The sequence below is a fragment of the Macaca mulatta genome, chromosome 9, assembly GCF_049350105.2.
Source record: "Macaca mulatta isolate MMU2019108-1 chromosome 9, T2T-MMU8v2.0, whole genome shotgun sequence".
In the NCBI taxonomy this organism is placed as follows: Eukaryota; Metazoa; Chordata; class Mammalia; order Primates; family Cercopithecidae; genus Macaca; species Macaca mulatta.
Genome location: NC_133414.1, coordinates 73,151,386 through 73,174,064, shown reverse-complemented (window position 1 = coordinate 73,174,064; position 22,679 = coordinate 73,151,386). Strand labels below are relative to the sequence as shown.

Genomic DNA, 22,679 nt, shown 5'->3' with positions numbered 1-22,679 from the left:
TTAAACTGAAGTTTGAGAATATAGTTTTTTGCTTTCAAGAACTTTATCAAACATTCTAAATGAATTGACACATTTTAAAATGCCTCAGGGGTATTTGAAAAGAACTTATATTTTCTTTTTGAAGGGTATAAGGAAATATATGTATATATATGTTTATGTATTTATTTATAATTATGTTATTCAAAGATTTCATTCCTTTTAATATTTGTTTAATCTGTCAGAGGCTGACAATTGTATAATATGTTTCAACTCTTCATTTCTGGTAGTTTTTGCTAAATAGATTTTGGTGTTTGATGAATATATTATATATGTCATAAGTTATATGTCCTTTATATCTTCATTGCAGAGGATTCCTTTTCTCAGCACAAAATATTATCTTCTTTTTCCAGATATTGCTTTCTGCCTTATATGTTGTTGCTATCACTGTTTTTTGCAAGACTTTCTCATATTCTATTATTTCAATTTTAAAACCATCTTTTACATTTTATTTAAATGTTTTTGGTGATGTGTATGTATTTGATTTTGTAACACCTATTAGGAAAACTTAAGGCATTTACATCTGTTGCTATAGCATATATTTGGGCTTAATTTTATAACTTTGTTTAATGCTTTCTTGCTTTTCCCTTTTTATTCTGGGTTTTATGTGTTTTCATCTTATATAGAGGTTTGGAAGATTGAAGTATTTTCATTAATTGTACTAGTGATAATCCTTTTGTTTATAAACTATCTACTAAATCCTATATTCATCTGTCAAATTCAAGAACCAGTTTCTAATGAGAAACCTCAATTATCTGGACTTTTCCTGACTTTCTACTTCTCTGTATTTATCTGTGTTTATTCCTTTTACCTGGTTTTATGCTATCAACATATTAAGATAAAATCCAGATTTTTTAAAATATATAACCTTTCCAGACTTTGAATTTAATTTTGTGCCCATGTTGCAACAGTTCTTCATATATTTTCCTAAAAAGTTAATTGATTTCAAAGTTCCTTGCCATTTTCTTTATAGCTTAGCTATTACAGTTTTGATTTCACAGTCTTGAGTTCTTGATTTTTCTTTTTCTTTATTAGTTGACAGACATTCATTTTTCGTGTGCTTTCTCAGGAAGAGAATAAAAATGATTAATGTTTTTATGATTTTAAGCTTAGTAAAATGTCTTCCTGCAGCCTTTTTACATGAACAACTTGGACATAAACCTCTTAAGTTATAGACTTTTCTAGTCATTGCTCTGGACAAATCGTTTCATTGTCTTCTGACATTTATTTGATTTTGCAAAGAAGGGTGAGGCCAGCCTTATTTTTGCTACTTTAGAGATAAGCTTTCATTCCTCTTTTCATTTTTGTAGGATTTTAAATTTATCATTGAGATTTAAAACACAATAGAACTTCCCTAATATTTCTAGTCACTAAAAAATTTCATTTCATTTGGTTCTCACTAAGCCATTTTACTTAAAGCCTTATAAGCATATAAAACTTATAAAGTCTTTCTTTCTCTGTGGTAATTTCTATTTTATTAATTCTTTTGTGATAAATTTTCTGTTCCTGCTGCAGTAACACTTCATCTGGATCTAAATTGTCCTCCATGTCTGTCATCTTCTCTTCTATATTTTTCCTCTGAATATTGAGAAATATTCTTTAAACTTTTTTCACATTATTATTTTACATTGTTTCAGTTTTACTTCCGTTTATATTGCCTCAAATATGGACTTTCATTTTACCATTGGATTTTGGATTTCCTTGGTTAATTTCTTAATCCAGCCAGTTTCCTAATTATCTCTTCATTCATCTCAGAATAATTTTTCCTTTGACACTCTGATTCTCTTTTACAGAGTCTGTTTTATAGAGTTCTTGAGGATAGCAAACAGATGAGTTCTAAATCTTGCTTTTGTTTCATGTAAAAATAAAATTTCAAATATATCCTCCTCATCTGAGTCAACATGGAAGAGCTCCTATTCTAGATGCTATGGTTGTCTTTTTTCGTGGAATCCATAGTGGCAGATGTATACATGTGGTTTTCTATGCTCATTTTTGAATAGGGAATGTTGTGCTCTAAGACCAACAAGCAGGTCCTGTGGTGTGTTCCTTGTTTCTGTGTCACTCTAATTTGATAGGATTCTACTCTTGAAGTTTGAAGTGATGTAACTTAATTTGGGATGTCTAGGAAGCATTCTTCTGTGTGTTTCTGATTTGCATTTTTATAGACTTTTATTGACAGCTGGATATTTTGAGCAAGCTAGGGAGCCAGATAGACTTTTCCATTTTCCTTTGAACGGTGCTGCAAGTGAAGACTATATTCTTCAGGAAATGCTTCTTCAATGCTTTTTTTTTTTTTCCCTGGTCGGGGGGTGGAGGGGATGGAATTTCGCTTTTGTTGCCCTAGTTGGAGTGCAATGGTGTGATCTTGGCTCACCACAACCTCCGCCTCTTGGGTGCAAGTGATTCTCCTGCCTCAGCCTCCCAAGTAGCTGGGATTACAGGCATGTGCCACCACACCCACCTAATTTTGTATTTTTAGTAAAGACGGGATTTCTCCATGTTGGTCAGGCTGGTCTCGAACTCCCGACCTCAGGTTATCTGCCTGGGTTGGCCTCCCAAAGTGCCGGGATTACAGGCATGAGCCACCATGCCTGGCCCAGTGTTCTGTCTTTACCCATTTATAATTATTTTCTTCAAAGGAATGACCTATCCCTAAAATCTTCCTGTATTTTCTTCATTGCTTGATTGAGGAAGTATGAAGAGAATTCTAGCCCTCTGTGGTTCTGAGGTCACTTGCCAGATGGCTCATCAGCATGGATAGGAAGTAGGTGGCATCTTATGACATGCTTTAAGTCAACTAGATTGCCTATGCCTGTGTCCTATGCTCTTACTCTGCTTCTTCAAATACACCTAAGTGTGAGGGAGCATTCAATTTGGATGTAGACAATAATATATGGTAAGAAGCCCTGGGGTCTGGGTCAGGGCCTCAAGGTCCATCTGATTGCAGTGGGGGTGTGGGAAGGCCACGTGGGGTCCAGAACACTTAACTCTCTTTTAAATGAAAGACCTAATCACTCACCTGTTTCTGCTGCCCTCAAAATTTTAGAAAATTCTGAAATGGAATAAAATTAAAACTTACCTACTCCAACTCCTTTAACAGGCAGATGGTGTGAAATTTAAGATGGGCACTGAATTAAAAAAAAAAAGATATCATCAGGTAAAGGTGAGAACAGAGGATGCAGATGGCTAGAAAGCTGGTACAAAGATGTGAAGTAGAGGGTCTAAAAGAAAGCCAGGAATAGCGGACGTATAGTGGGCTAGCAACAAACTGGAAAGCAGTGTCTAGGAAAGAAGATATTTTTATGTTGGGGTAAGGAGTTCGGATTTAATTAAAGTGTTATTGGAAGGCCCTGGGGGAGGATGGTTTAAAAAGTTAAGTAACCTAATATGATCAGTTAACAGCAAAATGTTTGCGTATTTTTTTATTCACTCATACACTTGTATATGCTTTCATTCATTAAGTAAACCCATATTTATCAAATAACCACTACATGTGATGGAGTTATATCCTAGGATTCCAAATTCCTAGTATAAGGAGTATTTCTCTTATGTCATGCAACTTCTCTACCGGACAGTAAACTTTGGTGGACAGGGTCTGGACTTCTATATATTTGAATCTCCTATGACTTAAACAGTCACAGGAGTACCTGACTTGTGGTAGCCCCTAAATAAATATACTTGATATATGAATGATAAGTAATATTCTATAATGTTCACAGAGGTCTCTGAAATAGAAGAATATTGCTAAAACATAGTTAAAGATAGTCATCATTAGCAGTGACCAGGATTTCCTACAGGGCAGAGTTCCATAAAGCTCTTGCAAGGACTGATCAGTGGGTTGGATCCATTGAGGTCTTTTAATCAGGCTAAATATGCTGTCCCTTCTATGCATATAGTTGCTGGGATTCTACCACGCAGGTACCAGTTTGGCCATGTGGATATGAAAGAGTAAAGATTTGTCTATTGAGTTGCCAACTAAGGTGTAATGAAATCTCATGGCTAAAGTGTATATGAATTCAAATAGGAGACAAGCCGTTCACCTCTACTGGGGGTTATATGACATACAGAGTCTTCTCGTAACATGTATTCCCAAGACTTTCAACAGTGCAACATCTGTTTTATTCTGAGGGAGCTATGATAAGCATCTGCTTAGAGGAATGATCTGAACAAAACCAGGGCACATTTGTTTGCCATGCTATAGATTATCTAGTCTTACATTGTTTATGAATAAATCATGCAGGATGGATAAACCGGTAACCACAACAGCATGTTTCATCCTGTATTTAAGACATTAATTTATGCATTCATATATTTTTCCTGTAGACACTAAAAAATTTATGTTTTAAATAGAAGATCATGTAGATTTTGATGTAGCTCAGCAGTTGGATGTAGATTCCAGAAATTCCTTTATTAAATTAGAGCCCGGTTGGCTGATTAAGGGTTCTAATGTTCATAATTGTACCATTCGATGCATTAAGTGAGCCAAAGATAAAAATACAGTGTTTTATGAGAACATAAAATGCATATCTATGTATGTATTCAATGTTTGTATGAGACATTACATTTAATCCTCAAAACTCATTTCAAAGTTCATGTCATGAACGTTTACAAAAGTTCAGGAACCTCTTAAAGTCACACAGGCAATTAGTAGCAGGGTCTGAACTGAGGATCACATCTTCTCAGTCATAATCTAGTTTTCCTGGCTTACCATAACAGCCGTTTCATTGATAAGTTATTTTGAAATAACATTTGGGGGCTATCACTCACATGTAGTATGAAGCTAAATCTAGAATAACATTCATTTTGAATTCTTTGGTCTGTTACACATAAATAGTTCTTAGGATGAATCACGTAGATGGAGGAGAAAGATATACAAAATGTTGATCTTTGGGTGATTGCATTGAGGATTCTAATCTCTATTGGCATGCTAAATGTTAGAATTGAACTAAAAAGAGTCGCTAATCATATTATTTCCATAGTGAAAGTAGCAGTGTCTGCATTGTATCCTCTTTTGTTGTTTAATGCAGACTCCCTAAAAAGGCAGATTTTGGTCACTCTGAGGCTGCATTATTCTTTGTACCAACTTGGCTATCCTAAAACGAGGAAAACAAGCAAGCAGAGAATCGAGACATAGTAAATAAACATTCTTAAAACCCACATGTTCCTTTACACATAAAGAAAAAAAAATGACCCAGTGAGAATTGGAGGTGATTTGGGTCTGCATTCGCTCAGCTAGACCAAGCTGTTCTCACCGCCACCCCCCACCCCGCCCGACTTTGACTTCCTTTTTATTTGTATTTTTCCATTTCCTTTCCCTGGACCAGATGTGTGGATTCCCCTGTTGTGCCCAATGACAGAGTAGACTTTTCTGGAAACTGCCAGGACTATTTGTAATCTCTTGACTTTACAGAGGTCTCATATGCTGAGAAGGACAAATTCTGATGTTTCACAGCAACAGGAAGAGGGTTAGGGATGTTGAGAGAAGGACAGTTTGGGTGGAGTTTTCACATATGTTTCTCTTTGATGGAGAATCCAGGGCAGGGATCTGGTTTGACTGGGGCCAAGTTGTATTTCTGCTCTCTTTATTCCATGTGACTTGAGAGAGCAACCACATGAGTACAGAGTTTTAGCTTGAAGCATGACTTCCTCATCCTAGAATGCCAGAGTCGGAGAGGCCATTAAAGGTCATATTGTCCAACTTCCCATAAAATTAATTTTAGATGAAGTCTGCAGGAGAGAGCAAGAGAGCCTCTGTTTATAGAATAAATTGTCTCCTAGAATCTAAAACTGTCTGTTGCCCATTGGATCAACATCTATGGCCATCCAGAATTGGTGAATATTATAGAAAGAAAGTGTGGGATGGTATTAAAGGACATTAGTTCAACTTGTCACCCAATGCCCAAATCCCTTGATTAGAAATGGAAAATATAAGATATATTGATGGTATTGAATTGGTATGAAATTCTGAAGGTTTTAAAATGCTGTTTATCCCTAAGACCAAAATAAGTGAACCCTGGGCTTGGCTGGTCACCTCTTCCTGCAAGGTCCTGAGGTAAGAGTATGCATCGATGCTAATCCCTGATGGGATAAGACTTTGATATTAGCCAGGGCCTTTAGGAATAAAAACACTGATGGGCTAGGATGAATGTCACAGGAGGCCCCTTACCTTAGTCAGCTTAGGCTAACTTAAGGGTCTACGCTAGAACAAAAGCAGGCCAAAAGGTCTGTTCTCCTTGTGGTCACCTCCAAACCCAAATCCAAGTTGCAAATCTTATCACTTCTCTGTGAGACAAGGCCTTGCACACCAGTTAGCAGCAGATGAAAGCACAAGAATTAGAGTTTGTGGCCCATCGTCTGCCATGGATGTATAGGGGAAGTGGCAGGGGATAAGAGGGTATATGACAAGGGTAGGTGTATCTTCTGGGACCATCCTACTTAGTTATGTGGGAGAGGAGAAAGCTCCTGAATAATGGAAGGGAATGTCCCAAGGGATATATCCTGTTATTACTCTGGCTGTGTGGCAGAGTCGGGTAGTAAGGAATCTAGAAGGGCCACGTCAACTTGTATAGGCCCAGTGCTTCCAACTGTATGCACCACAGTGAAGAAAAGGTATTCTATGCTGGTCAACCCTGCTAGTATTTCTCCTCGTCCTCCTTAGGGGTTGGGTTGTTGGGCTTGGGAAAGGGTATGAATATCCCTCAGAGAACATCTCCTTGCATAGCATCTGTACCCAAAAATAGTCATTCGGTCTCCACTTTGTTCCTGATGTCATCTAAAATAAGGAACAACAAATAGCCAGATTCAATTTCAGCATTATGGTTTGAGCAAGGGCCTGGCTTCTAGAGTGGGATGTGTTGAGGTCATTTTCCCACTATTTGTATTTAACTCACCAAATATATTCTGTAATTGGACATTACCAAGCAAAATGTTCCACTCTAAAGTTTTATCATGGAGGCCAAAGAGCATGTTCAGTGTCTTCCAAGTTCTCAAAGGAAGTAGTAGTGGCAGGGCAGGCCCTGAGCCGGAGCTTCCCTGTGACTATGAAAGCAGTCGCAGAGGACCATGTGATGTGGCACCAGAGCACATGACTCAGATGTCCATTGAAAAGCTGTATTTGCTCAGGATGATGGCTAAGAAAAATGTCTTATGCCCTTTAAGAAAACGGTCTTGTTTTGAGGTGAGGTGATCCTTACATTTTCATAAGGTAGCTACTGAAAATACGTTTTCATTTTCTTTATGCAGACCAAGGAGTAGGCCTTCTGAGAAAGTTGCACTTTTATTTTAAAAGGGAGGGAGGGAGGGAGGGAGGGAGGGAGGAAGGAAGGACGGAAGGAAGGAAGGAAGGAAGGAAGGAAGGAAGGAAGGAAGGAAGGAAGGAAGGAAGGATTTCAGATGAAAGCCTGAGATGCAGATTTGAGATCTTAAAACTTGAGGTAAAAATCAGCACTCTGATGTGCCCAGCCTGTCCTTTCTACCTTCCCATTGTTAACAGGTTTTCTTTTCCAGCTCTTGAAGGAAGACTTTCATTCTTACTATATCACCTCCTTCTTCCCTTCTTTTTTATTTTTTGGGGGTCTGAAATAGTAATCCTGCAACACAGAACTTGGTTGAAATTCTGACTGTTTTAATCCTTGCCTTAATTTACTGAGGTTAAGTTGATTATAGGAAGTTGAGTGTTGGTTTTTTCAAATTGTGGTCTTAGCCGTAACTCCGACTTTGAACCTTTTCTGCAGTTCCATGGATGTCTGCGGATGGTCAGAGTCACATTTCATTGTCTCCAAGAATTGTCATGACCCTGTCTTTAGTATTCCCTCAGGCTTCTCTTTACTACAGATCAAGAAAGTACTTGGCAACAGTCTCCCATTAGGAGAGAGCATTTAGGGTTTTAGTTTCAACTTTCCAAAGTTTAATGCTTTTCCGTTTTCTTTTCTCTGCGTCAGCCATAGGACAAGTAATGTACAGTTGATCTTCCATATTCCCTGATTCTGTGTTTGCAAATTTGCCTGCCCACTGAAATCTGTAGCCCCAAATCAATATTCATGACACACTTTCTCAGTCATTCATAGACATGCACAAAGCAGTGAAATGAGTTGCCCGATGTGCATGTTTCCAGCTGAGGTTGAACAAGGTGACACTGCTTTTTTGTTGCAGCTCTCAGACTGTATGCAAATGTCTTTCCAGTGGTCTATGTAGTGCTATGCTTTTCACATGTTTGTGTTTTGGGTGATTTTGCAGTTTAAAGTGGCCACGAAGTATCATGCTGAAGTTCTGTACGGTATTCCTAAGCCCAAGAAGGCCATGATGTGCCCTGTAGAGAAAATCCATTTGTTAGATAAGCTTTCTTCAGGCATAAGTTATAGTGCTATGGGCCATGAGTTCGACATTAATGAATCAACAAAATATCTTAAATAAGTTTTCTTAAACAGAAATACAGAAACAACAAGGTTATGTCTCAATCAATTGACAGAAATGTTGTGACCAGAGGCTTTCAGGAACCTAACCCTGTATCTTCCTGAGGAACAATGGTTCAGTATTTGCTAATTCAGTGTTTGCAGAGACTTTATAAGGTATAGCTGCTGCAAATGACAAGAATCAACTGTAATCATTTACTAAGTGTCAGCTGTAATGATGAAGATAAATATTCTAGACTTCATATGCCAGGAGGGATGTGCATGCCTTATATACTCTATGGACATGTTACAGTAAGGGAAATAGGAGGGTTTCCCCCTCAACCTGGAACTCCTCTAACAAGCCAGATAGAAATGCATCATTTTTTAGGCCATTTCACTTGGAACGAAGCTTGTTTTCTTTCACATTCCTAGTGCTTTCAAAAAAAAAAAAAAAAAACTTGGCTATTTAATTAAAAAAAAAATTAGCCTCACTGTTTTGTGTATATTTGCAGTCTGAGCACCCATAGAGGAGAGTCACCCCTCTCCTCCAGACAAGGGTGGGTTGTTGAATTTTATATGGAATCTTGACATTGCAATAAATCTCTGAACCTGAACCGGCCTGCACTGGATATTTAATACTGTTTTCATTTCCAATACTAATCAATCTTGGAAGAATGTGCTGTTATTTTTTAGTTACATGTAAACATTTAGATGAATATAAAATGGCTTATTGATAGCTTATATGCAGGCAGTTTATTGATACTTTTGTCAAATTCTGTTTGATTTGTTGATTTGGCCATCGTACTGCTATGGATGTGGAGTAGAACCAATGTGACATTTTTATTTCCTGGCAGTGGTGCCTGAGGATGAATGGGATATGGGGAAGCTTGAGCTCTGTCTTTTGGATGAGAGCACTATCAGGGCCTGATCAGCCAAGCTCCTTTCTTTAAGGAATGACCTCAACTCTGTTTCACATCAGATGCAGTTTGGAAGACCCTACAGGCCATTGCACATTGTATCATTCATGTGGGAAGCCCAGCTGAACAGGGGCCACAGAAATCTCCACTATGGAACACTTCTGGCTACAGAGTATTATTTTGTTTTATTCTGATTTTTTATGAAGGTCCCTAGTAGGCACCTTTGGAAACTTTGAAAATATATTAACAAGATTTGGTATTTGGCGCACAGATACTAATAAGGCCATTTTCCTCAGCCTGCAAGCCCAGTCTGAGACTTTACAACCTTTCTCTTTCTGATGGCGAATTCCAAGTGTCAAGACAAAATAGCACTAAGAAATCAGTAAAATGTGACGGTTTTACTCAAGCCTCTACTAAGAGCCTAGCCAGATGCACATTTCTTATTCCTTTTGGTAAATAGATTCAGATTTGGTATGATTCAACGAACTAAAAAATATCCCCTGCTCAAAGCTTGTCTATGCCTGCTAATTGCATGAAGCTTAACAGATCCTCCACACACAGCACCAAATAAGGGCTGGCTAGAAATCAAAACCTCCTTGCCAAGCACTTTGGATTTTCCAAAGGAACTGTAATGTTCCTGGAGATGTTTATTAATGGAAATGGGGAACTTTGTGGACCAGGGTGAAGTCACAGAGATTGATAGCCTGTTACTAGTGTTTATTATTTTTGACTGCAGGTTTTGAAAGCTTTTACTCCTATCCTCCCTAAAAGGAACTTTCTCCATCACTTGGGACTGAAAATGGGGGTGGGGTTCAATACCTCATGGCGCAATCCAAAATAGACGCACAGAATGTTAATAAGCCCAGGATTTTGCCCTCTGTTCTGTGTTGCTCTGCCCCAAAATACAAAACCTAATTAGTGCATCCAGAGAAGCGTTAAATGGATTTCATGCTGTTTAATAAATGCTTTACGTGCTTTGGTGCCACTGCGAAATGTGTGGTTGAGTGAGGGTGGGAATAGGGAGAGGAAATGGTTGCTGTAAATGCCTCCTACCAGTGTCAAGCACTTTAGGATGAGCATCAGAGATGTGTGCTTATAACTCAGGGGCTTCATGTTTTCACTCAAATTTTCCTCCTTTTGGCTAGCCTGTCATTTTCCTTTTGGGCCGTTTTTTTTTTTTTTTTTTTTTCCTGCCAGACCTAGTCTCCAAAGGCTCGACCCGTAATTGTCCAAACTCAGAATAATGAGAAATTGTGAGTGACAGATATATACTGAGTACTCACTGGGTGATGAACTCTGAATGGGACATGGGAATTAGAAGGTGTGGCTGTTGCTTCTGGAGAGCTTATGTCCCTTTGGGGAAGACAGAACACACAATGTCCGATTTTCAAGGTAGATGCTCAGTCTGATGTTCAGAGCCTTTCATAATGTGTCCCCTATTTAGTGACTGGCCTGGGACATCTCTTCTAGAGGCTGGTCTATATTGTCTTCTATGTTGGTCAGTGGTTGTGAGTAGAACTGCCGGGAGAGCTTGGAAAAAGCCGCAGTGTTCACACTGCACCCTCTATCAGTGCTTTGAGACTTTTAGCCTGCATCAGGATCACCCAGAGGATGTGTGGAAACACACATTTCTGGGCTTCACACCCAGCATTTCTAAGTCAGCAGGTAGGGGGCTCTAAAAAATGTGTATTTGTAGAAGTTATTGCTAATGCTGCTAGTCCAAAATCACACTTGAGGAGGATTGGCCTTCATCAATTACATCAGAATTGCTGTGTGGCTTCAGTGTTTATGTAAATTTTTCTGATGATTCCAGTGTGCAGCCAAGACGGAGATCTGCATTCCACACATTCTTTAATGCATGTGGTGAAGACAGATGATCACACACCATGAACGCCTCTGATTATTTTCCAGGATTTAGCTCTTTTTCTCTGACTAGACAGTAAAAGTCGTAATCGCAAGAACTGTGTATCTTTACCTTTTCTTGATTCTTTCAGGGTGCCCAGCTCAGGGTGGTCACACATAACTGTAACTTGAATAGTGTTATCCAAGGAAACTTATAAGGGTGGATGGGAAGCATTGTAGATGCCACCGGCACTCTTCATTTCTCTACTCTCCAAAACCTGAGGAAAGTTCTTTGCCTCTATTTGTGGACTCTAAGATGCATTGCAGAGCTACTTTCTCTCTCCTCTTCCCTCCATAGGGGAGGGTGCATTTTTAGCATTTACTTTTAAAGAAAGCACCTGTATAGTACTTTATTCATAGATAAAACCTGCATTCACATCCTGGCTCTGATGTTTCTTCTTATATGATCTTGGTGACACTACTTAACATTTTCAAGTCCCCATTTATTCATAAATAAAATAGGTACAAGAACATCTCTTTCACAGACTTCTGAAAATTAAATGAGTTTGTGCTTAAAACACTTCTAAGGACAATATAAAACACAAAAGGCACTGTGGGCTTTTTGTTTATAACCACATTGTAGCAAACACACATTTTTCCTGGAAAGATAATGGAAGTGCTCTTGGGTTATGGGAAGCAGCAAGGGGAGATGAGCAAATATTTGTGCCTCATCCTGACCTCACCATGCATGGTGTGAAATGTCTAGGTATGCCATCAAGAACCAAAGTCCTGTGTAACAGAAAATCTCCAGTGAGCCTGTCATGAAGATGGAGACAAGCCTCTGTTGAACTTCACTGCCAGTGAACTCTACTAAAATGTCAGTCCTGTATTCGCATAGCTTATTGGTCAGGGAGCAGGCTATGAGCACTGAGATTTCCACAGCAACCTGTTGGTGCCTTTAGTGCATTGCTTCCAGACTGATTCCCATGAAATAAAGAGAACTAGCATCGTACTTACTGGTTCTTCACAAATGTTCTTCCCCATACGTAGAGTGCCTTAACTCTAGAACCATAAATGTGTTTTCAGAATGCAACAAGATTGCATAGTTGTGTAATAAAGCTCCTGATAGAGTGATAAAGATAGGAGGGGGAGATGGTGAACTGGGAGAGCCAGGAATCCTCATCAAACTATTATGGGAGGCTCTGTCCTCTGAGAAGTGTTGTCTTAAGAAATTTCCTTGACACTCAAAGGGTGTTTTACACAGAATCACTGAGGCTTTTGTTAAGAATGTGGACTCAGGCCAGGTACAGTAGCACACACCTATAATCTCAGCGTTTTGGGAGGCTGAGATGGGCAGGTTCCTTTGAGTCCAGAAGTTCAAGGCTAGCCTGGGCAACATAGAGAAACCCCATCTCTACAAAAAATACAAAAATTAGCCAGGTGTGACGGCATGCACCTGTAGTCCCAGCTACTTGGTGTGCCTTGACCTCCCTTGAACCAGGGAGGTGAAGGCTGCAGTGAGCTGCCATTGTGCCACAGAGTGAGGATCACAGAGGGAACCCTGTCTACAAAAAAACAAACCAAAACCAAAAACCAAACCAAAACAAACAAACAAAAAAAAACAGAATGTGAACTCAAACACTCAGACAATACCCTAGACCTTCTGAATCAGAATCTGCATTCTTTTCCAGGAGTGCCAGGCAATTCATATACACTTAAATGTTTGAGGAGAAAGATAGAAGAGTCTCGTAGAACTATACTGGGATTTAAGAGACCTGACTTGGTATTCTTTTAGTTCCGTCTTCACCTCAGTTTCTCCATATGAAAAAAAAACAGATGAGTAGAATAAGTTCCTTCCCATCCGTTGACAGGAATTGGTAGTAGACGAATCCCCATAGAAAAACTTTAGAAGTCTAATGTCCAGAAGAACCATCCTCTTCCTCTTCACCCAGCTCCTTTTTGTTAACATTTTTGGATGCCCATCTCACTTGCAGCTGCTTTGGAGCTTGGCAGTTATAGTTAGATGTCTCAGCAGCTTCCAATTCCCATTATGAGAAGTTGAAATTCTTCCATAGGTACACAGTTCTTCTGGCATCTGGCACCATCTCTTCCTATGCTGAGTGGAGTGTGGTCTGGCTTTCATGGGAGCCATTTCCAGCAGTACATGTGAGGAGAGGACCTGTCTCTTGGCTGCTGGGAAGCACTCCAGCCAGACAACAGCCCTCTCCAGCTACTCAGCGCATCCCACATTGGACAACTGGGAAAGCGCACAGGGAACAGTGGGGGTTGTTGAGCTCAGCGAGTGTTTCCTATAGTGCATAATTAAAGAAAACACCTGTGTAGCTGCTAAATCACTTCCTGCTGTTCCCCTGTGCAAATGCTGTGCTGAATAACCTTACAAGTGCCTCATTCCTTCTACCCAACCGAGGCAGTGCACAGAGCCACAATGCATAAAGCTGGCAAGTTGTTAGTTCAGGACCCCTTAAAAGATCTCTTAAGATTGATTTGTTACTAGTCCACGGGGTCCCTTGGTTAGCCTGGTGGCATTTTGCTAGACTGCAGCTTCAGGGAGGCTCAGGGATGGGCAGGGGGCCTACTCTCTCCAAACTGCCCTTCTTTGATTAGCCCTTCTCTGTATCCAAGACAGGCCCATGGAAGAGCTCAAGAGCTGCAGGAGCCAGAAAACCTTAAACGACAACTTCAATACTGTAATGGTGAGCCAGATGCTTCCCCAGGGAAAACAGCCAACAACGGTGAAATGAGATGCAAGTGGGACCTATGGATTTTGTTTGAAATTCAGGAAAGGGAAGTGACAGTAAATCAAAAGGAAAAGCTATCATTCTAAACAGGCCTCTTCCTGCTGCTGAAGTTTATGGGGTACTTTGGTTACCACTAGGATCTTGTGGGGCCCTGGCTGCCCAAAGTGAAGAAGATAGACTCCTCTGTACCACCAGGTGGATTGGCAACAGGATTCAGTGTAATGACAGGCTAGCTTTGTAATTTACTTCTTCCAGGGCAAAGCAACATGGCTTTCACTGCAAGTTTTAGAGTGTTTGAGCAGATGAGTGAATGGGCCTAAGACACCCAGTGAAGAGGATTGCTGGATGTTGGGCGGGGAGGGGAGGGGGTTGGGAGGAGGGAGGGTAAGGGGAGGGCTTTAAAGAAACAGAACTGAGGAGAAAGGACAGCTGCAGATTCACTCAGTCTCTGCTGCTTCACTGCTTTGTTCTCTTCATAGCCTTGGTCATAACTGAAATTATCTTTTCTACAAGTTTGTCTGCTTGTATTTTATGTATCTCCCAAAATAGGATGTGAACACTGCAAGAGCTACACTCTTATCTAACTTGTGCAGAGCTGGATCTTCAGAAATAGTCCAGTGCCTGGCACACAGTAGGTACAAAATACATTTTTTTTTTTTTGAGACGGAGTCTTGCTGTGTCACCCAGGCTGGCATGCAGTGGCGTGATCTTGGTTCACTGCAACCTCCACCTCCCAGTTCAAGCAATTATCATGCCTCAGCCTCCCGAGTAGCTGGGGTTACAGGTGTGCACAACCATGCCTGGCTAATTTTTGTAGTTTTAGTAGAGATGGGGTTTCACCACATTGGCCAGGTCATCAAACTCCTGACCTCAAGTGATCTGCCTGCCTCTACCTCTCAAAGTGCTGGGATTACAGGCATGAGCCACCGCGCCTGGCACAATAAATGTATTGAATGAAGAAGTGAATCTTTGGTATGTGGGGACTGTGATCCTGAATTATTTCTGTTTTGGTGACTTCAGAGCTGGCATGGATTGTCTTTATATTTTGGTGAATGGTGGGTAGGAGTGTTGCCTTGCTTCATGGGAAAGGGAGCACAAACAAAAATGTAAGGCTGTCTTCTGCCTCCCCAAGCAACTTTGTAGAACTTTTTGTTCTCTCTGTCTGCTAAGACCCTTGCAAAGACACCTTGGGTATCCTGTTATAAAGCCTGCTGTTATAAAGCAGGCACACATTAACACACTGTGCCTGCACTCTACTAAGTGGAAAGTGGGGAGTAGATACAAAAGTGACCATTTTCTGCTCTCAAGGAGCCCATAGTGTGGTGGAGGCAGCAGGCATGCCAAATAGACAATGAGTCCATTTGTGCATAAGGGCTATGATGGAGATGTGCATAAGTTACACCTGGGGAAAACACCTTGGACTTGGGAAGAGAATGGAGGAAAGGTACTAATAGCTTCCTGAAGATATTCTGAATCTTTTTGGTTTGTTTGTTTTTTGTTTTTCTGAGACAGAGTTGTTGCCCAGGCTGGAGTGCAATGGTGCAATCTCGGCTCACTGCAACCTCCGCTCCCAGGTTCAAGCAATTCTCCTGCCTTAGCCTCCCAAGTAGCTGGGATTACAGGCATGAGCCACCACGCCTGGCTAATTTTATATTTTTAGTAGAGACAGGGTTTCTCCATGTTGGTCAGGCTGGTCTCAAACTCCTGACCTCAGGTGATCTGCCCGCCTCGGCCTCCCAAAGTGCTGGGATTACAGGTGTGAGCTGCCGTGCCCGGCAGATATTCTGAATCTTGAAGGAGGAATAGGAATTGACTCTGGGCTTAGCTGGCAGGGAAGGGTATTCCCAGAAGAGAGATGAGGATTATGATGCATACAGGCCAGAGAACCTGGTGTGTCAGGAACTGCAATTGTAAGTTATGAGTGGATAAGTGGTGAGAGACTAGAATGGCCTGATACCCAGTCAACATGCCTACAATAGACAGGACTGGAAAAAGAGCTCCTTGGTGAGGACAGCTTCTCAGACATGAGCATGGCCAGGGCAGTTAGGTGAACTCTAGTACAGATGTACGCACTGGACAATTTAACTAAGAACTATTCATGTGTCCTTACAAAAGGATTATCTTTCCAGCAGCTACTTCCTCTCTTCCAGCTCTTCTGTTGGCCACCTTGTTGTTTACCCCTTTGAGTAAAAATAAGCAAAGAGCCAGAAGAATGAGGTAACCTCAAATGCCTCCTTAATTTTGTTTTTTGAGCAGCCCTGTCTGAAACATTTTTTGAGTTAGAAATCTGAAACAAAACAAGGCTTCCAAATGATTCATGGGTTTCCATTATTCAAGTTTCCCTCATATCTTCATCACCATGTAGGTAATGGGTGTGAATCTATGTGTGCTCATATACATATGCTTGATTATATCATCATCTCTTGGAGGACATGTGACACAGGAAGACAATAGGGCACATGATATACTCTTTGACTTAAGAGTAGCTTCTCTCTCCTCCCTGTTTCACTATGGCTTTGTGGACATGTGGGCACACAAAAGAAGCAGACAGCACTGCAGAGGCTGTGCTTATATACATAATTGCTTCTCAAGGCCACAGATAAGAAGATGGACAGGATTAATGTAAGTCTGTATTTTGGCAGACAAGCACTCTTGGTGGCCTCTCCATTCAGTGCTAGAATGTTCCTACTATCACACCACTTAGTTGATGTTTGTGATTTCAAGCGTTCAAGTGGTCAGCTCCTCTGATCCCACTCCTATGACACTAAGGGGTCACCAGGAATATTTGTGGCTATGGGCATATGAGCTCCAAGAAATAAAAGATTCATTAAAGGCTGCCATAGATATTTTCTGGTTCTCTTGTGACTTGAGCTGAAATTGTAAGACCTGTGTGTGTCATTTCCTTTCTATAAGTACTCCAGTCCCCCCAGGAGCAGCCTCCTGCTCCACTGCCCTTGGAGCTATCACTACTGCCGTAAGAACCAAGGACAGTAGCTATTTGTTCTCCTGAGACCCTTGGTGCACTATCCACAGTGACCCACAGCAATAAAGTTAATTTCAATACAACTACCTATGGCAGAGGAAAGTGGAGGAGGTGTCTAAAACAACCCTGGAACCCCATCTTTGACGATCTGTTTTGTACGACCACTTCTGGACACTAGTGTATGAGTTATTTTTCAGAGATAATTTAAGAGAATTGTTTAAGTAGGGTATGAGTTTTCTAGGGCTTCCATAAGAAATGCCACTGACTGGGTGATTGAAACAACAGACATTTATTTTCCTCCAGTTCAGGAGGCCGGAAGCCTAAGATCAAGATGTTGGTGGGGTTAGTTTCCTCTGAGAACCATGAGGGGAGGAGTTGTTTGTGGCCTCTCCCCTTGCCTTGTAGGTGGCTGTCTTCTCCCTGTGTCCTCACATGGTCTTCCCTCTGTGCCTGTATGCGCCCTAATCTTTTCTTACAAGGACACCAGTTATATGGTATTAGGGTCCACCCCAATGACCTCATTTTAACTTAATTCTTTATAGACACTATATCCGATCATCAGTCACTTTCTGAAGTTCTGGGGGTTTAGAACTTCAGCCTGTGAATTTTTGGCGGGGCACAGTTCAGCCTGTAACAAACAGATATAGGAGGACTGAAAAGGCAAGGAGGGAACTTTGAAATAACAAAGATAGTAATTGCAAGAAGCAACTACCCTAACCTTAGGACTAGAGGAATAAAAGAAAGAGGCTGGAGTCCTGAGAACTTAGCAGCTTGCAGAAGGAGTCTTACAGGACTGGTGCCCAGAACTCTGAGGGGCAGAGGGTACGATCAGCTGCTACTGGCAAGTATGAGGGGTAGACAAAGAGACAGATTGCCGGGACCATGCAAGAAATGGAGAGGAGCATGTCCTTTCTCCCTCCTTTCATCTTCAGATCTTGCTTTTGTGCCCCTCATAGGCAGGACCTAACAGGTATCCACTGGCAAAAAAGAAATGTAATCTGCAGCCTACCGCATGACAGGCCATGTTATTGAAGGATGGATTTTAACTAAGAGACAATAACTTTAATAACACAGGCTGGGTGTGGTGGCTCACCCCTGTAATCCTAGCACTTTGAGAGGCCGAGGTAAGTGGATTGCTTGAGGCCAGGAGTTTGAGACCATCCTGGGCAACATGGTAAAGCCCCTTCTCTACAAAAAGGACAAAAGTTAGCTGGGCATGGTGGTGTGTGCCTGTAGTCCCAGCTACTCACAAGGCAGAGGCAAGAGGATTGAGCCTGGGAGTTCGAGACTGCAGTGAGCTGTGATCACACCACTGCACTCCAGCCTGGGTGGACAGAGTGAAACTCTGTCTCAAAGAAAAAAGAAAAGAAAAGAAGCAGCACAGATTCCTTCAGCTTCTTTTAAAAAGTCGTATCTTGCTCTATAGCCTTGCTTTTATTACTTAGCAGCACATCATGAAAAAGTCTCCAGTGTCCATCCTCTTCCACAGGGCGAATTCTAATGGCTGTGGAGTATATTCCATCATAAGGATGTATCATCACTTATTTAACCAACTTCCTATTCTTAGCCATTCAGTGTTTTAAAATTTTGCCACTCTTATAAACGGGACTGCAACTCAATAAATCTAAGCACACATCCTTAAGTAATCCCTTAGGATTAATTTTTGAAGTGGAATTACTAAATCAAAAAGTATGAGGATTTTTCAGGATAAAAACTCACTTTTCTAAGCTAGGGAAAACATGAATTAAGTATGGCTTCTGTCCTATAGTACAGTAGGGTGAGATTACAATGCACTAGAACGTTGGGTTGAGGCAAGGATTTAAATATTAGTGGCCGAACCTGAGTAATAGGATGTAATGATTTCAGAGTGAAACTAGGCATACCCTTTATGAAAGCATTTAAAGGTGAGGGGACAGTTAACAGTAGCATCTGCCCCAGCTGGTGGAAATACCGTGTTGTTACTGATTTTAATGCAATTGCATTCTTAGCAGAACTAATTTTGTAAAGCATTTCTCTAAATAATCCAATTTTACTTGGTGCTTATGGTTGGACAAAGGCACGGCAGGTTTTGTATCAGTATTTATGGAGTGTAGCCTTGTAGGAATTACTCTGGCCAGAGGACATTGCTATAAATCTATAATGATGGTTGTGTTTTTGATTCCATCTTTAGTTTCTGAATTTCAGCCTTTGTAATTAAAAATCCATATCATAAAATATTGGCCTGTGACAATTTTATTTTTCTCCTGGGATGCTATGATTTTTCTGAAGTATGCCTTGCTCGGTCCTTTGTGGAGGATAAAGGTCTGGGGGGTTTTGAGCTGGGTGTTTGGAGCCCATCTTTATGACAGATATTTGGCGTGCCAGCCTGGGTGCTACCCTTGGAAGATTCGAGTCCAAGCTTTTACTGGCTCCCTGAGGACAATTCTGAGAAAGTTACTATCCCTTGTGCTGGTTTCTGGTGCTGGGTATATACTTGCTTTTGTAAGACTAAATAAATTGATAAATTCAGCTGATTCAGAGCGTTTACATAATCTTTCCAATGTCAACAGTCATTTAAATTATCCTAACTTTATACTGAATCTCCAAAATCCAATTACTAGCTAATAATAATTGTCAGTTTTACTTTAAACCTTTAATGATAGGTCACAAGGGAAGTGTAGCAGCAGGATTAAATCGCAGTAGACTGTAGCTATGCCCAGCCTTAAATTACTCGCCTCTTATCTCTGGCTAACAGAGCCACTATATGTTTTGTCACCATTTTTGCTAAATAGAATAAATGTCACCAAAATTAATTTCATCTCCCTTAAATTAGCTTCTTAGTGTGATTTCTCACTTCAGTCAAAATTTATTTCTTCAGGAATTTAATTTCCTTCTTCATCTCTTTTATTCGAGAGAGCGAGACTGTTCCGGAACAAATGTCTTTTAATCACTGGCTGGCAAGTTTTGAGGCTTGCTTTTCATTAATAATTGCTGACCTCTTTAGGGGGAGTGTTGGAGGATATTTCTGTTTTATTTAAGCTATTGTATGTTTTTAAACAGAGTAGACTGGGTTGTTTCTGAATAGTCTTAGAGAAGCCGTAAACCTTGCATAGACCAGGAAAGATGAAGTTACCACAAAGAAAACATTTTTTTTCACGTGAGGGATGATTCAGCAGGGAGTTTGTAATTAGCACTTTAGTTGTTTTTCCTACTTTTTAATCATTTTCGGGTATATACATCTGACAATAGCTATCCTTTAAGTAAGGCGTGTGTTTGACAAAAAAACTGTAAGGATTTAAAAATTAAACTTCTCACAGAACACATGAATACACAGAAGGCTCACCCAACTCTGAAATGCATCCTGAAGATAGGATGGTAGCACCTGTAACAAATTCCCTTTGCTCATCAACATAAACCTCAAGGCACTAAAACATGTAGAGTCATGGAGAGGGAGAAGAGAGAGGAAGTGAGACAGAGAGGGAGAGGGAGAGATCCATTTGTAGAAAGGCACAGTGCGAGGAGCTCTGTGACCTGCTCCCCAGTGAAGCAAATGTAACTGGTGAAGATTATGAAAAAATATCCAACCATTCAGAGTCTCTGGATATTGTACTAGGGGAATATAGCAAACGAAGAAACATTTATTTAAGAAAATCTACTAAAACTCAAAAGGAACAACAGGATTCTATGGCATTTGAACCATAACCTGTTCCTTTCCTCCTCCCCCCAGCTTACTTTGAAGGAAGCTCTCTATTCCATGTGTGTGAGGCTAAGAAGGTGGGGCTCCATTGTCCCTCATCTCCCAATCAAGGGATATGGTATCTTACCCAGAAGAGCAGGCTGCCAACATTTCTTATTCCTTCCAACTCTGAGATGCAGAAGTTAAGTTCCTGGTGAGGGCAGCCAAGAAGTCAGAGACTGCTATTCTCTACCCACTCCCCCAACTCAAATGTGGCAGTTCTACTGCAGGTGAAGCTAACTGAGAACACTTGGGCCCTCGTCATTCTTACTCAAGAATGATGGGGTAGAGGGCCCACACTGGGAGAGGCAAGCTGAGAGGACCAGAGAGTGTCATATCTGCCTCAGTGTCTGGAGCAGTGGCTTGGAGGTTTTTCTCAGGAGGAGAGGCAGTCCATAAATACACAGAGCTCTGAAGCTCTCCTTAGGGGAACTGTCTTTGAAACAGAGTGAGGGAAGTTCAAGGCTAAGGGCACTTTTTTACATAATGAAGATGTTGGTGGTAAGTAATAAAGAGGAGACTAATAATTCCATGACAGTAAGAACTTACACCAGAAGCAAGCAAGTTTACTAGAGAGAACCACAGAAAGAGATAGATAAGAACTCTCCTGGGTTCACAACAAACCTAAAGCACTAGCCTCAAAAACTTCCCCTACCCATGTACAATTCAGTGGCATCTATAACATTCACAGTATTGTGCAATCATCACCACCATCTCTTTCCAAAACACTGTCATCACCCCAAGAAGAAACTCTGGAATGATTAAAGTAACAACCTCCCATCCCTTCTCCCCTATGATAGTGGATTAACAATTAGCTTTCATTAGAAACAACGGAGACCAGAAGCCAATAGGATGACACATTCAAAGTGCTGGAAAAAATAAAAATAAAAAAACTGTCAAACAACAATCTTATATCCAGCAAAACTATCTTTCAAATATGAAGGTGAAATAAAGACATTTCTAAGTAAACAAAAATTGAGAAGCTTTATTTGCTAGCAGACTTCCTTTACAAGAAATACTAAGGGAAGTAATTCAGGCTGAAAGCTGTACACCCCAGACATTAATTCAAAACCACATGAATAAACAAAAAGCACCAGTAAAGGTAATTATATAATAATAAAAAGATAGTACAAATACATATTCCCCTTTCTGCCCTTAACTAATTTAAAAGCAATTGTATGTAAGCATGAAATTACCATATAATCTAGCATTTTTTATTTCTAGGTATACACCCCAAAGAACCGAAAACAAGAACTCAAACAGATACTTGTTCACCTATGTTCATAGCAGCCTTATTCACAATGGCCAAAAGGTAGAAACAACCCAAGTGTCCATCAAGGGATTAATGGATAAAAAATGTTGGATATCTGTACAATGTAATAATATTCAGCCATAAAAAGGAATGATGTACTGATATATAATACAATATAGATGGAAAAAGATTATTCTAAGTGAATTAAGCTAGACTCAAATAGATAAATATTATAGGAATACACTTATTTGAAGTATCTAAAATAGGCAAATTCATAGAGACAGAAAGAGGTTACCAAGGTCTGGCAGCAGAAGGGAAGAATGAGAACTTGCCAGGGAGAGAAGAGTAGGCAGTTATAGTTTAATAGGTACAGAATTGCCTTTGGGATAATAAAAATATTCTGGAAATGTATAGTGGTAATGGTTACACAAAATTTTAAATGTACCTAATACCACTGAATTATGCACAATAATGACAAAAATGGTAAATTTTGTTATGCATGTTAACCACAATAAAAATAAAAAATAGTTAATTCTAAAAAAGCAATTATATAAAATAATAGATATGTAATTATATTATTGGGCTTATATGTAAATATAATATATTTGACAGTAACAGCACAATGGAGATGGGTGGGAGGAAACCTGTATTGGTGTAAGGAAATGGTACCAGATGGTAGCCCAAATCTATAGGAACAAATGAAGAGAATCAGAAATGATAAATAGAAAGGGAAATATAACAAGCTCTATGAATATATGTTTACTCTCTTCTACTCTCTTAGCTTC

The 22,679-nt window shown here is 40.2% G+C and overlaps 1 protein-coding gene across 1 annotated transcript in view; it reads left to right on the top strand.

Moving 5' to 3' along the window:
* The window catches only part of LRMDA (leucine rich melanocyte differentiation associated), a 1,122,954-nt gene that overhangs the window by 1,010,799 nt on the left and 89,476 nt on the right, over positions 1 to 22,679 (top strand). The window contains exon 8 of the mRNA XM_077947977.1: positions 13,829 to 13,899. Coding sequence (XP_077804103.1) covers positions 13,829 to 13,899 — 71 coding nt within the window. The remainder of the gene's footprint in view (positions 1 to 13,828; positions 13,900 to 22,679) is intronic.